General features: G+C 48.9%; 1 protein-coding gene across 1 annotated transcript in view; it reads right to left on the bottom strand.

The window, feature by feature from the left end:
• Window positions 1-3507: 3507 nt before the first annotated feature.
• LOC146808619 (NACHT, LRR and PYD domains-containing protein 3-like) overlaps window positions 3508-15941 on the bottom strand; it is an 874093-nt gene continuing 861659 nt past the window's right edge. The window contains exon 8 of the mRNA XM_085623649.1: window positions 3508-3935. Within this exon, the coding sequence (XP_085479775.1) occupies window positions 3809-3935 (127 nt within the window). The 3' untranslated portion in view covers window positions 3508-3808. The remainder of the gene's footprint in view (window positions 3936-15941) is intronic.

The following is a 15941-nucleotide window of genomic DNA, read 5'->3' as shown; positions in this document are numbered from 1 at the left end:
GTGAGAGAGGTTCAGAAGTTTTCCTAGGTCACACAGGGCGTGGCTCAAGAAACAGGAAACAAAGCCAAGCACCGGGGATTCTAGTCTCTTCGCTTATAAGCTGAGCTTATCAGCTGATTAGATCCCGGTGCAGTATGGGAAGGCACACATGTTACTTGCCCTCCTGAGGCATTGTGGGTCGGGTAGTCTACCGTCTAACGCAGGGCTCAGGAAAGTCCTACCGGGTTTGATCAGTGTGAACATGTCTCTCCCTCTAGAAGGGTGGAATGCCACCCCCCCGCCAGAATTGGCGGGGGGTAGCATTCCAAAGCGTTTGACACCAAACACGACATGTTTTGATGCAGCCATCCCAAAGTTAGCATTTACCGCAAGGTTATAATGCACTTAAGAGTATATGGTGTGGCTGTATCACAGAACAACCATAAGGAAGGATTTCCGAAAGCTGCAGAGTGGCTCAGCTCATGCTTGGGTACCCTCTCACACGAAACCCAGCACTCTGCCTTTAGGATTGTTAAGGCCTGCCATAGGAGTGACTTATAGGCTTATATGTGTCAGTATATATATGTGGCTATAGGTAGCCTATACCACTGTAAGGGGTGCAAGCACACCCTTACCCAGGCTGCAGTAGCAGACCTGTGGTGCCATTTTGGAGTGCTTCCTAGGGGTGGCATAATACATGCTTCAGCCCCTGGTAGGCCTGAAGGACTGGGTTATTCTTAAGACCCAGCGGTGCCAGGGAACAACACCTGAAACCTTCGTGGGTTACCTGTTCTGGCGTACCAAACACAGAGACACGGGACACTTCCAGCGACGTCAGAGATCAGCGTTTATTACTGCAGGGATACAGAGGTCACAAGAAGTACACAACGTGTAGGTTCTCGGAGACTGCTTCAAATTCGTAGAAGTGGGTCGCTCCTTTTATACACGTTTTTGCCATAGCACAGTATGGCGAACAAAGGTTACAACTCGGTTCCCACAATAAACTTCAAAAGGGTCGCATTCATGTTTCAGGAGGCCGGAACATAATTACAACAGTCCTGCCAGTTCCCAACTGTAAAAACATATTCCCTCCGCCATAAAAGCATTAAGGAAGGACAAAAAACAGAATGCGGGGAAAGAACGAGGATGCACAACAGGTTAGAAAAGAGTGTTAGGGGCAATAAAGGAAACTCGATAGAGGGGTCAAAGACCTCGTGTCTAATGTATGCGTGACTGAAACAATAGACCGGAGCGGCAAGATGGGCCTTGAGCGGGGCCATCTGCCTCACTCGTGTCATTTCCCTCATCGTAAAAGTCACCTCAAAGAAACACGTGTCCTTCGTACTAGCTTGAAAGTTCCAGGGTCACGAAGCGGACAAAAAGCCCGTTCGCTGGCTACCTGAGGGCAAGAAACAAAATGGACGCTGTATCTAAAATGGAACCCGAGGGTTCGGATGAACGAACCCAAAAATGAGATGAACCATACGTGGCTGCATAGCGAAACTTCGTACACCCACTATACTCGTCATTTGCGGTTCATAGATACCAAACTCATCCATATTCGTCACCACTCAGAAAGTGCCGTCCCGTCTCACACGGAACCTCAGACGCTCCTTTTGCCCTCATGTAGGCAAGCACTAGTCAAGATCGGAATCTATATCAATATTCATCAGATCGTTCAGCTGCTGCTGGAACATCATTCTATTCATCAATGTCTCCTTGGTAACAGATGGCCGCCTTATACACGTCGCAGCGCATAGGCCACATAAGGCAGGACCACACTGTACACAAAGACAACACGTAAACAGAAACGCTACAACAGCCCCTACGATCATTAGAATCTTCCAACCCCAGATTGACATCAGGCCCCAAAACCATCCTAGGAGCGTCCAATTACCTTCGTCCACGTGTATGGACTCGGAAATCTTGTGCAACTTCGAGATGGCTTGATAAACAGTTGGAGCATTGTCAGGAATAAAAATGCAACAACTCGAATGGATAATTTTACACACACCCCCTCTATCTGCAAGCACAACGTCTAGAACCATACGGTTCTGCAACGTCATGAGTCTATCCGCCTGTAGTTCAGCTGTTAGATTACCAAGGGCATTTGCAGTAATGTTAGCAGTCGATTCTACCACACGGGTCAACTGTCTTAGGTTCCTACTATTAACCATAGGTCCCCAAAACGGCAAGAAACCCTTAAAGAAGTCTCCTGCTTCTTGACCAGCAGTATCCTCTTTGCTAATGACGCCTCTCACAACTCTAGTTTTGTGGTAGTCCGAGGCAACTGTGAAGGTCGGAGGTAAAAGATTCGCAATATAACAGGTACCCGAAAAGTCGCGGGGTAACCATGTATATGCGCGTTCATAACACACAAAATAGGTGCCCTTAGCAGTCAGAAAAACAGGAGAGGAGAGCATCGGTAGGACATACGTTTCAGTGCAAGCACTGTTCCCAAGTTGTGCTCTCGGATTTCGACCCAAACCTTGCAAGCAGAAATTACCAAGGTGCGGTACAATCCATATCGGGAACGAGCTCTTAAGCTGTCTATCACCCACTGATGTACTATACTCAGTCTCACTCAGATCCTTATAGGCCTGCACTTCTTCGTCTGGAATGAGTGATGCATCGAAAACATCTCTGTCCAGATCTGCTATGGCTATCGCCAAAGGCTTGTGGTACGGCCCAGGACCGAAGTTGACAGATCGTGGCTCTCGACTGGGGTAGGAATCTAGTGCACTGCGGAACATAGTTTGGAATGCTCGAGCTGAACCCTGGGAACTGTATGGGAGGACCAGATACGGAATACCCCTATCCATGGTGTGTGGCATTAACCCACATACCCAACAATTGGTAGTATTCACCACCAACTGATGCTGATGTAGGAGTTGAACAAAGGAATTATTCATGAATTCCGCACGTCTAACCTGCTCATGTTGAGGCAAAGGATGAAAGGAATGTGGGGAGACAGTGGTGAGGGAACTTAGGTTAAGAGAAGAGGTAGGTGAAACAGAAGGCAAGAACAACGATACTCCGAAATACACTCCACCCACCAATAACATAGATACAGTTAGGAACAATAGAAACACCTGAAACAAAAAACATTTTGTTTGCACAACCCTCCATAACTCTGATCTCTGTGCCAACACCCTTTCTTCTTCCATCAGCTTAGAGAATGCCATCCTCTACAAACCGTCCGTGACGTACTTGACGCACTTCGTTCTGAGTAGCGATTATCAATCCCCAGGAGTTCCCAGGAATCGACAAAAGTAACCAACCTAACGTCAGAAACCTGCTAAACAGAAAGAAGTACCCGCACGGCCCTACGGTAACCCGGATGGCGAGGTTTCCTTGAAACGTTCAGATTTATTACGAGTCTCTTAGCAGTGGAAAGCACAAAAACTCAGAAAGAAAGGATGTAATTGTTCATAATATTCGTAACGTTAAAAACCACTATACTGTTAATTTTTATTAGTCCTTGAAGTCCTTGAACGAAGAAAGTATCGACTTCTTCCAGGTCGAGTTTGCTCTACGAACAATTGTTCAGCTGGCACGACAGTGTTCAATGAAGTGGATGACGAGTCGGACCTTGGGTTCTCTGCTACTAATGACTCCACCTGTGGACTCGGCAAAGACGAATCCTCTTCCACAAGTTGGGCGTCGCTGAATGGCACAAAACGCGGAGGAGTCTCAGTTTCTCCGGCCAAAATCCCAGTTCTCACCCAACCGTCGGTTGGTAAGGGGATCGGTACCTTCTTTGTGTGACTGGCATGGACCCAATTTTTCCGGCCCTCCAGTCGAACCGCTGTCCTCGTCGTCAACAAGACTAGGTGGGGTCCAACAAATCTGGGCTCCAAGTTACGCTTCCGACCGAAATTTCGGGTGACCACCCAGTCACCTGGCCGAAGCTGGTGTCCAGGACCCTCTGTCTGCGCTGGTAGAGCTTCGAAGACCTGTTGATGAATTAACCGTAGTTTAGTGGTCAAATCATGCAAGTAATCAATCAACATTGGATATTCAAGACTATCAAAAGCCCTAGGTCTCGGGACTCCCCAAATATTTGCAGGGCGACCGAACACAATCTCATATGGGCTGAGCCCTACTCGAGAGTGTACAGTTGCTCTGGTCGATAGGAGAGCCAGAGGCAAGGCATCAGGCCATGACAGACCAGTCGTAGCTTGAATCTTAGCGAGTTTCAGCTTCAGGGTACCATTGTACCCTTCGACCAAACCCGCTGCCTGAGGATGGTTGGCACTATGGAATTTCTGTCGTATCCCAAGGCCTTTACACACACTCTGCATTACACTTCCCACAAACTCACTTCCATTATCCGACCACACAATCCGCGGCATTCCATACCTAGGAAAATACTCCTTTAGCAGGATTTTTGCTGTTGACAGGGCAGTATTATCCTTAAGAGGATAGGCCTCAATCCATCTGGAGAACGCGCAGACCACAACTAAAACATACTTCAGGTTATTGCATCTCTCCAGATGGATAAAGTCCAGCTGGATAACCTCAAAGGGACAGGCAGGAGGAGCGAAATGACCAGGGGGAGTGGGGGTACCTTTTCCGGGATTGTGCATCAAGCACACCATACAATTTTTAACCACTCTTTCGGCACACTTAGCGATACCATCATTCCTCCATACAGGAGACAAGAACTTGCATATTCCTTTCGCACTAATATGTGACAACCCATGGGCCATCGTCACAACAGCTAATACATACGCGTCTGGTAACATCCACCTCTGACATTCCGTCAGGTCAACCCAACATCCATGCATATCCAATTTCCCTGTACTTTCTTTCCACTTGGTCTTTTCAGCTTCAGTAGCTTCGCTCTGCATTTCTTTCACACTTTCAACAGTATTTTCACACATACCAGTCTCCGTCGGCCACCTTACTGAACTCGTGACATACATTCGAGTCGCAAGATTCTTAGCCGTTTCCTTAGCAATCTCATCCGCAAATGCATTACCACAACCAACATCATCCGTCACTTTCCGATGTGCACTACATTTGACGATCGCCACTTGTTTAGGCAACGTAAGTGCATCCAAAAGATCATTCACGAGATGGCCGTGCTGGATCTTTGTACCATGCGATGTCATAAATCCTCTTTCTCTCCACAATCTTCCAAAGTTATGCGCAACACCAAACGCATACTGACTGTCGGTAAACACATTCACTCGCTTTCCCTTCGACAGAACACACGCTCTTGTTAATGCAATTAATTCTGCTGCTTGTGCTGAATTCTGGTTCAATCTCGCAGTTTCCACAATCGTGCTTAATGTCACCACAGCATACGCAGTCGTCACATCGCCATTCGGCAATTTGAAGCAAGAGCCATCCACATACAAAGTACCATCAGGGTCTGACAAGGGGGTGTTTTTCAGGTCCACACGACCTTTTGTTTCTTCCTCAGTCCGTAAATAACAATCATGGGGCAGCACATCATCTGATCCTATATTAATCGGCAACAATGTCGCCGGATTCAGTACATTACAACGCTTAATCTGTATATGACTTGCCAAAAGGGTCAGCTCGTACCCGGACAACCTTGCACTCGTCAGATGTTGAGTCTTTGTCCGATTCAAGAGCGTATCAACTGCATGCGGAACCATTACTATGAGCATATTGTCCATGAACAGACCTGCGGACTGCCGAATAGACGCCGCAGCTGCCGCTGTCGCTCTCAAGCAACTTGGCAACACTCTAGCCACCGGGTCTAAGGTCGAGGAAAAATATGCACACGGACGCTGCTTATCACCAAATTGTTGCGTTAGAACACTCAACGCACAACCGTCCCTCTCATGGACGTATAATGTGAAAGGCTTGCTGTAATCAGGAGTACCTAACACAGGAGCCGAACACAGCGCATCACGTAGTTCAGAAAAACTTTTCTGGCATTCCTCCGTCCAAGGCAAAGGAGTTGAAACGTCCTTGCACGTGAGAGCTACCAATGGCTTCGCTAACAGTGAAAAGTTCGGGATCCACTGTCTGCAGTATGACGTGATACCTAAAAAGGCACGCACATCTCTCTGAGTTGCTGGCACAGGCATTCGAGCAATTGCTGCAATTCGTTCAGGGGTCAACCTTCTTCCCGCCTTTGACAATAAGTGACCGAGATAGGTAACTTCTTGACAACAATATTGTAGTTTAGAAGGTGACACTTTATGATGTAAAGCACAGAGATGCTGTAACAAAGACACTGTAGCGGCTCTACAGAGCTGTTCAGTGTCAGCAGCAACCAACAGATCATCAACGTACTGAATCAAGGCTGCACCAGCCAGTAACACAAATGCATCAAGCTGACTTTTAAGAGCTTGGCTGTAGATTGATGGACTCTCACAGTAGCCCTGTGGAGCGCGTTTGAATCTGAAGCTACGACCACCCAATGAGAAACCAAACAAATCTCTGCTTTCCTCAGCAATCGGAATGCTAAAGAACGCATTCTTCAGATCGATCACCGAGAACCATGATGCAGTGGCTGGAATCAGAGTCAGTAAAGCTGTAATGTCTGGCACCACAGGAAACTGCGGAACAACGACTTTATTTACCTCCCGTAAGTCGATAACTAGACGATACACGGGAGGCTTGGAGGGATCCGTTCGTTTCAGAATCGGCAACACGGGACTATTGCACACATTACCTCGTGTCTCCTCAATAACATCTTTGCCGATCAGATCATAAATGATCGCTAACAGTGCCCTTTCACCATCGAGGGAAATACGATACTGAGGTATACGCGGCAAACGCGCACCAACTTTTAGTTGTACAACATAAGGTGGTATATCCAACAGGCCCACGTCATTGGGACCTGTCGCCCACAAGGAGTCTGGGAGAGATCTCAATTCCGATGGGAACTTATCCATCGATAAATACATAGGGGAAATCACGCTCTTACCCAACGTAAGCTCCACACCCGTAGGAGAACAGTACAAAGTCGCATGTAACCTTTTCAACAAATCTAAACCCAAAAGATTCTCACCACAACCAGTAGTCAAAATCAAAGGAGCTTCCAGCTCATGAGACCCAATTGTAAGGGGCAAAGGGCTAGAAACTGGATTGCTAACGGGGGCGCCAGAAAATCCAACGGAAACATTCGTGAAGCCAGACAAAGGCGCGCCAGGGAGTTTTGAATGCATGATGGAACTTTTTGCTGCACCAGTGTCCAACAGAAAAGGCTCAACAACGCCCATAGTGGCTACTGCAACATAAGGCCCTCTCTGATCTACCGGGACTGATACTTCTCCCTTCCTTTGTCTATGGCTGTCCTAGTAGATACCATCCGCATCAACATCATACTCAACATAGCAATCATCCACATGATACTGTGTAGACCGACCGGACGATTGTTCGCGCCGATCGAAACAATTTTGCGAATCCGAAGACGTCGCAAAGCGTTCGGCCTGATTCTGGGTAACTCCGCGACCTCTACCACGAGAGACCTGTTGAGGACCGCTACGTCCTCCCCGAGCCGATACGCCATTGGTCCTATCACGGAGAACCGGACAATCAAACTTCAGATGGCCTTCCCCACGACAATACGCGCACTGATTGTATCCCAGCACAAAACGAGGTGCGGGCGAAGCATTGCGCGGCTGTGGTCTAGAGAACTGTGATTGCGATCTGTTTGGCTGCTGTGTATCACTGAAATTCGAACGCGGTGGATAGGCTTGCTGCAACAAAACCTTAGTTTTGAGATCCTTAGTTTTCTTTTCTGCACGCTCACTTTCCTCTTTTTCTCTATTTTCGTAATATTGGGCCGTAGCCAATATTTGGGCAGTGGTAGAGACAGCCCACGCACTCTCAGAATTCTTCAACTTGTTGCCAAGGTCGGGTGACAAATTTGATACAAATTTATCAACGAACAACCGCTGACCACCCTCGGAACCCATGTCCTGACCACTATGATCAATGAACGCTTCCTCAAATCTTGTAAAGAAATCAGAAACACTTTCATCCCTCTTTTGCCTGCACGCCGATAATTTGTCCCAATTGACGCGCATCGCTGGCATAAGTGTTTTCATGAGGGTAATTATTCTCTGGGGCAAAGCCACAATAATCTGTTCGGGTTTAGCCCCACCAACCTGCCGGGCATCTGCCGCTGTAAGGGCAGGCCAGTCACCGCCTAACTCGGCTACGTGATTCTCGTGCCGAATTTTCGCCCAAATCGGCTGAGGCACCACATTGCCGAACAACATATCAATATCGGCTAGGTTCATAACAGTAGCATCCACCAATTGGGACAGCTCCTTATAGTAACCCGCAGGATTCTTACGGGGATCAGGTAAGGATTGCTTTACTTGTAACACTTCTGATCGTTTCCAAGGGAGGTGTATCCACACTCTCTGGAAATGGCCTGGGACAGGAGGGATAGCAGCCTGATCACCTGGCATCCATACCGGGGGAACTTCCCGCATAGGATATTGACCAGGTTGTGCCATCCATTCCGCGGTCGCGTCCTTAAACAGCGCACGTGGTTGCACTGTACATCGAAAGGATAACAAGCGTTCCAGAGCCTCTCGAACTTTGTCACCTACAATTACACCCGTGGCAAACCGAAGCTGTAGCTCGGAAACCTCAGGTGGTATATCATCCACTATATCATCGTCCCACTCCTCTTTCAATGACTTACACAATTCTTCGAACACGAATCGCTGCGTGGGCACATTAAACTGAGAAAACGTTTCGAACACTACACGTGGGGTGTATTTAACAGGGTTACGAATCCATCTACGTGCCGTTTTCACCAACGATTCACGTTCCCTACCATCAGGAAGCTGGCTGCGTCTTTGAGCAACGTCTGAAAGAGTTGAACCAAGTATCGGCCCAAAAAGCGGAGAATAAAGAGAAGCAACAGCAGTCATGAGACGACTACGAACAGAAGGAGAAGAGGAAGAAGATACAGGCGTAGCAGCCATAGGGGTGGAAACAGTAGAAGTAGACGCAGCAGCAGGAGTAGCGGGAACGACAGGCTGAGGAGGGACGTGGAAAGGCGCAATAGGGAGAGAAGCCGGAACAAGAGGATGTACGATCTGAGGCCCCAGGGGATTCGGGAGTACGGGAGGAACGGCGGGCTGACCAGCAGCCGCCAAAGCAGCGGGTTGAGGAAGAGGCGGACGAACGGGACCCATAACATCGGGAGCATAGGGAGGTGGCGATTTCATCAGATAAGACAAAAGCGAATCTTCCACCGATTCTTCTCCTGTCTTATCGATCGTAGAAGGTAGCGCCGGATAACATTTGTCCACTGCCATATAATGAAGCCGAGCACTAACTTCCTGCTCTTTCTCATCTTTGTCTAACTGATATTGTTCAGCATTTCGCATCACCGTAATAACACCTTCTCGCTTATTTTTCTTATTCTGTTTGATTTCTTTCTGTTTGGCCTCTTTCCGCCATAACCGGAAGGAATCAAACATGGCCGGCCTAGCTTTCCTTTTAAATAATTTAGCTTCCAAGTTATCTAAAATGGCAGTCTCGAAACTACCATGAGGTGGCCAACTAAGGACGCCATCCTTTTTAGTGTAACGAACCCAATATTCATTATATACGATAGGACCCACGCCATGGCGACTATAGAGCTCATAAAGCGGAGTTCCAGCCGGAGGTATCGGACATGAATCCTCCAGCCGGGAATCCATGCTGCAACATTTGAGAAACCCAAACAAAGTACTACGGCCAGGCATCGTGCACACTAACCAAGTATGCAAACTTCAAGGGCTATCGAATTACGATGTCCTCGCAAAGATGCAAGACCCTCGGTTTTTGGCAATTGCAATCGTCAAATAAAACCCAACAACTAAGAACCACGAATGCTATGGAACCATGCAAACAACAAAGCAACACTGGGAGCGACCCACAAATACTTAACTGAGAGGACAATGGCGTCACCAGGAAGGCCCGTCAATCGTCTCGCCGTACAAAGGACTACGCCAGGCGCCAAAACAGGTCGACAGTCAGGGCATCGGTCCGTCGCAGCCGTCAGGAGGCGGGGATCTTCGCGGGAAAAGACGTCGGGCCACTTATTTCGACAACTGGATCGATGAAACGGGGTGCACCTTCCCTCGGAGATTTCACACGAAGTTCCTCACGATCGTCGGGCTTTGGACCGGTACCGTTGATGTCGCCCCATGTTGGGCGCCAACTGAAGGACTGGGTTATTCTTAAGACCCAGCGGTGCCAGGGAACAACACCTGAAACCTTCGTGGGTTACCTGTTCTGGCGTACCAAACACAGAGACACGGGACACTTCCAGCGACGTCAGAGATCAGCGTTTATTACTGCAGGGATACAGAGGTCACAAGAAGTACACAACGTGTAGGTTCTCGGAGACTGCTTCAAATTCGTAGAAGTGGGTCGCTCCTTTTATACACGTTTTTGCCATAGCACAGTATGGCGAACAAAGGTTACAACTCGGTTCCCACAATAAACTTCAAAAGGGTCGCATTCATGTTTCAGGAGGCCGGAACATAATTACAACAGTCCTGCCAGTTCCCAACTGTAAAAACATATTCCCTCCGCCATAAAAGCATTAAGGAAGGACAAAAAACAGAATGCGGGGAAAGAACGAGGATGCACAACAGGTTAGAAAAGAGTGTTAGGGGCAATAAAGGAAACTCGATAGAGGGGTCAAAGACCTCGTGTCTAATGTATGCGTGACTGAAACAATAGACCGGAGCGGCAAGATGGGCCTTGAGCGGGGCCATCTGCCTCACTCGTGTCATTTCCCTCATCGTAAAAGTCACCTCAAAGAAACACGTGTCCTTCGTACTAGCTTGAAAGTTCCAGGGTCACGAAGCGGACAAAAATCCCGTTCGCTGGCTACCTGAGGGCAAGAAACAAAATGGACGCTGTATCTAAAATGGAACCCGAGGGTTCGGATGAACGAACCCAAAAATGAGATGAACCATACGTGGCTGCATAGCGAAACTTCGTACACCCACTATACTCGTCATTTGCGGTTCATAGATACCAAACTCATCCATATTCGTCACCACTCAGAAAGTGCCGTCCCGTCTCACACGGAACCTCAGGCCTCTGAGGTACCTATGCCCTAGGTAGATAGTATACCATATACTAGGGGCTTATAAGGCACTCCAGAATCCAATTAGATATGTACCTAATGTACATGCAAACCATTTTAGTGAGGAAGCAGCTAGGCTGTGGTCCTGATTAGCAGGGCCACAGCCAGACTAAGGTCGAAAAACAGTGAAACACCAGCAAAAAGTGGGGGTACCCATGTGAAGCAGATCCCTCTCCTACAAGGGCCATATGTACAAAGAAGTGGCAGAGTGAGGCGTTAGCTGTCATGGCTCAATGCCTTACTCTGCCACTTCAGAAACGCAAGGCTGCACCATATTTACAAGAATATGGTGCAGCCTTGCCTTTCCGCCAGCACTAGCGTTAAGTTTAGCAGTTTGCGCCAACGCAGGCACCCTTGCACCATAGTGCAAGGGTTTCGGCATGCAGGGGAAGATTGTTTATGTGTAGGAAGGTGTAGGAGAGTAGGATCTGCTTCACCTGGGTACCCCCACTTTTTGCTGATGTTTCCCTGTTTTTCAACTTTAATCTGGCTTGGGCCCTAATATTCAGGACCCCAGCCTAGCTGCTTCCTCTCTAAAATGGATTCCATGTACATTAGGTACATCTCAGATTGGATTCTGGAGGGCTCTAATAAGTCCCTAGTATATGGTATACTATGTACCCAGGGCAGAGGTACCCCAGAGGCCTACCAGGGGCTGCAGCATGTATTATGCCACCCCTGGGAAGCACTCCAAAATGACACCACAGGTCTGCTACTGCAGCCTGAGTAAGGTGGTGCATGAACCCCTTACTGTGATATAGGCACTTTTTTAGTATATGGTTTGGTACGCCCCTAGGGCCCAAACGTGTATTTGTGCTTTTACTGATGCTTGATCACTTGTAACTTAAGTACTTTGAACTCCAGTCTCATAAAGAGACTAGAGGGGTGTGTGTTATCTTAAATACATATATTTTGAATATATACCTGGTGTGGTTGTCTTTTCATTTGATCATTCAAGAGATTATAGACTGGTAAAACAAGCTGCTTTACATTCCTTCAAGACTTAGCCTGAAGGCTGCTCTCCATAGCTACCACAAGGATAGCTTTCAATAAAGGTTGTCTTTAACCTATCATCAATAAGGGGTTTTTTGGACTGGTACAGGCTGCCCACTAGAACTAGTGGACAGCATATACCAGGCCAACTTCTCACAGACGGTGTCCCTTTCTGCACATAAACAGTCTTTAAATGCCGTTTTGTTACTTCTATGTGTGCTGCTTAATGCAGCACACATGGAAGTTACAACATTTCATTTTTTTAAAGATTGTTTATGCACAAGGCAGCCAGCACACATGGAAAAAGCAAAAACGAGGAGAAATAAAGCATTTCTCCTTGTTTCACCAAATTAAGACCAGGTTTTCCCTGGTCTCAATTTTAACCCTGCCTCTTATTTACATCACCCTTATAAATAGGGGGCAGCGTAAAAAACAATGAGTGTTGTGGTGGAACGCCCACCGTAACACCCACTGCCCACCCCTTTCACACTAAGCCTTGCGTGAAAGGGTGCTTTATTAACGAGGCAGCTTTAAGCCATGAAGCCCCTATTGTCCCAGGAACATCGGAAAAAGTGACTCTCCCATGGCGATAGGGGCTTGTACATATGCCCCTTAGGGGCATATGTACAAGAACTGCAGCTAACTAGCATTAGCGTTAGTTACCGGCAGTTATCTTAACACGGCCAATAGCTGAAAACTATCGCCATGGTCCCGATGTATTTACAATATGTTGCTACATGGCGATAGTTTCAGGTAGCCGCAGTGAAAACTGCTGCTAACACTAGCGTGAAGGCAATACAAATTCTGACATTAGCGGGCGAAAACTGACAAAAGGCTCAGTAGCGGCAAAAAAATCTCACGTTAGTCAGCCCAACGTGACTTTTTTTGCCTCTACAGACAAAAATAGAGGCAAAAATATCCTATAAGTCTACCTCCAATACAAAATAGGAAACAAAACCAATGGGATGCAGAACGGAGCAGCCAGGGCCAAGTGCAGCACAGATCAACAACCCCCCCAAACCCCTCAACAGCCAGGATGACCAGCCAGAGTCCCAGGGGAAGAAGAAATCCAGGGCTACAATCGTGAAAAGAGGCTCATTGCTGGACAAAACCAGTGATGCATCACTTATCAATGCGCATTCCTTTCAACACCATGGCATCCAAAACCTTGAAAGCGTGGACAGTCCCTGTGGCCCGGAGGCCTTGCTGGGCCTGCATCAAGGACCCGGATCGGGATGCGGATGTGCTGTGGAGTTTCTGGGCTATGGCAGCAGACATTGAAGCGTCGGTGATCGCACTTACCTGGTGGTGAAGTCTGGCAGGTCGCATGGAGACACATTGCTGACTTGTGTGAGAAAACCGCTTGGTGCCCCTTGGAGCTGTGAATGGTAGAGGTGCTCCTGCGCTCCAACGTAGGGAGGTCTCCATCGCACACGCGCCACCACTATACCAGGTTGCACAGAGGGATTACCAATGGTGGGCGGCATCTCTCTGCATCACAGGCCAGAGGATGAGGATGAGTCTAAGTTTGGCGGAGGCAGTAATTGTTTTGGGTGCCATGAGCGCATCACGCCAATCCACCTCATCCAGTGGCCCCACCCAGTCTGCCCATTGTTCCTTCAGTCTGTCCAACGAGGTGGGAGTGTTGTTGATTAAAGTGCCCCCCTGCCCAAGTTCCCCCAGTAGCGTCTGGGCCTCCATGGGGCTGTCTTCCGGGAGCCTAGTGTTGTCTGCGATGTGTACGTGAAGGGCATGTCTTAATTGCAAATACTTATAAAACTGGAGGGGTGCAGGGAATAACGGGTGCGCATATCTTGGAAGGAAAGCATGTGATCCCCAACCCAAACGTCCTCAAGCTGTGATATGCCTATGAGGTCCCAGGCTTTGAACCCCCGTAGACCACTCACTTCCCGGAGCCAAGCCCTTGCCAGAGGGGGGTGCATTGGGTCAATTTGCCGGTCCAGCAGGTGTGGTGCAGCGAAGCCCGCCAAGCCAGGAATACCGAACGCGTCACTTCTGGCAGCTGAAGCGGGACGGGTCCCCCATACAACATGGACTGTACTTTAGAAAATCCCAGTTTGCACAGCTTCAGCTGATAGGCCGGGTCAGACCATACCCCGTTGAACCAATCGTGGACCACCAGCAAACATGTGGCTAAAAAGTAGAGGTACAGATGCGTCATGGCCATGCCCCCATCGAAAGAAGGGATCCGACATGTGGAGAGAGTCAGAAGCGACCTCCCAACATTCCATAAAAATTTGGTAAATAATCCGTCCAACTCCTTAAACCAGGATCTGGGAAAACAGAACGGGGTGTTCTGGAGGACATAAAGGAACCTGGGGAGGATCAACATTTTAAACAAGGCGACCCGGCCCAGAGGGTTCAGGGGCAGTGCCTTCCATTTCTGAAGGTCTTCTTTGGCCTTTTTGACCAGAGGGGTTACGTTGAGGGACCAGCCCAGCTCTGGGAGCATAGTAATCCATATTGCCAGGTATTTAAATGAGTTATGCCAGATTGGAATATTAGACTGCCAGTCGTAACAGTCCCTTGACAGGTGAAGGGGGACCAGTGAAGATTTCCCGGGGTTCAGCCGAAGACCTGACGCTCGCCCAAACGCTTGCAAAAACTGGAGACAATGCGGTCCCGAGGAGGCGGGCTCAGCCAGAAAGAGCAGGACGCCATCCGCGTAGAGCGTGATCTTGTCCGTTTCGGTGCCTGGCCACTCCCACCCTTAACATGGATATCAGCCCGCACCAGGACCCCCAAGGGTTCCACTGCCAGGGCAAACAACAGGGGCGAAAGGGGCCAACCCTGTTGCGTGCCCCTAGTAATGGGAAAGGCCTCGGACAGGACGCCATTCACCAACACCCGTGCCCGCGTCTGCGCGTACAGTACTCGGACCAGTGCCCGGAACCGAGGCCCAAATCCCATCCCGGCCAACACGTCTTGGAGATATACCCAATCCACCAAATTGAAAGCTTTTTTGAAATCTATATGGAGGAGGGCCAAATAGGGAGTAAGTAGGTGTTGGTGGGCCAAAGCCAGCTGTACCCTCCGAAGGCAATGCCGGGTCGCACGTGCGGGCATAAAGCCACATTGGTCCGGATGAACCAGCTTGGGCAGATATGGCTTTAGCCGTTGGGCCAAGATGGTGGCATAGAGTTTGATTTCGGTATTGAGGAGGGATATGGGACGGTAGTCCGCACAGTGACGGTAGGGAGGCTGGGATTTCGGAAGGACCACAATAGTGGCAATGTCTGTCTCCGGCGGGAAGGAGCCCCGATCGAGGGCTTCTTGAAAAAGCCCAGCCAAGTGGGGCACCAGTGTGTCGCGATAAGCTGTGTAGTATTCTTGGGGGAGACCATCTGGTCCCGGAGTCTTGCCCGGGGACGTGAGAGAAATGGCTTCCTCAATTTCTTTTCTCGAGAGGGGGCGGTCTAGGTCTTCCCGGGCTGCTGTCTCTAACTGGGGGAGACTGACGTGGCTCCTTCCGAGGAGAACACGGAGTGATGATTCTGGGGTTTGTGCGGCATACAAGCGCCGATAGTAGCTGGCGAACGTGCGTGCCATCACTGAGGGGGCGTTGCATACCAATCCCTGATCGTCCACCACTTCCGGAATTATACGGTTCGCCCTGGGGAAAGTGGCCAGCCTGTGTAAAATCGTGCCATTTTTGTCTCCCCAGCCATAGATTCTTGCCACCGAGGACCACCATAGGAGCTTGGCTGCGTCTATAGATAGTTGTCTAATCTCGGACCGGAGAAGGGCTAGTTGTCGGCTTTGGGCTGCGTCATCAAGCAGGGAAAGGGACTGCTCCAAACGAAGCGCCTGTGCCTCTTTTGCGGTGATTTCCCAGTGTTGCTCCTGCCTC

Source organism: Triturus cristatus, chromosome 8 (genome assembly GCF_964204655.1).
Source record: "Triturus cristatus chromosome 8, aTriCri1.1, whole genome shotgun sequence".
NCBI lineage: Eukaryota > Metazoa > Chordata > Amphibia > Caudata > Salamandridae > Triturus > Triturus cristatus.
This window is presented reverse-complemented; position numbering and strand designations above follow the sequence as displayed.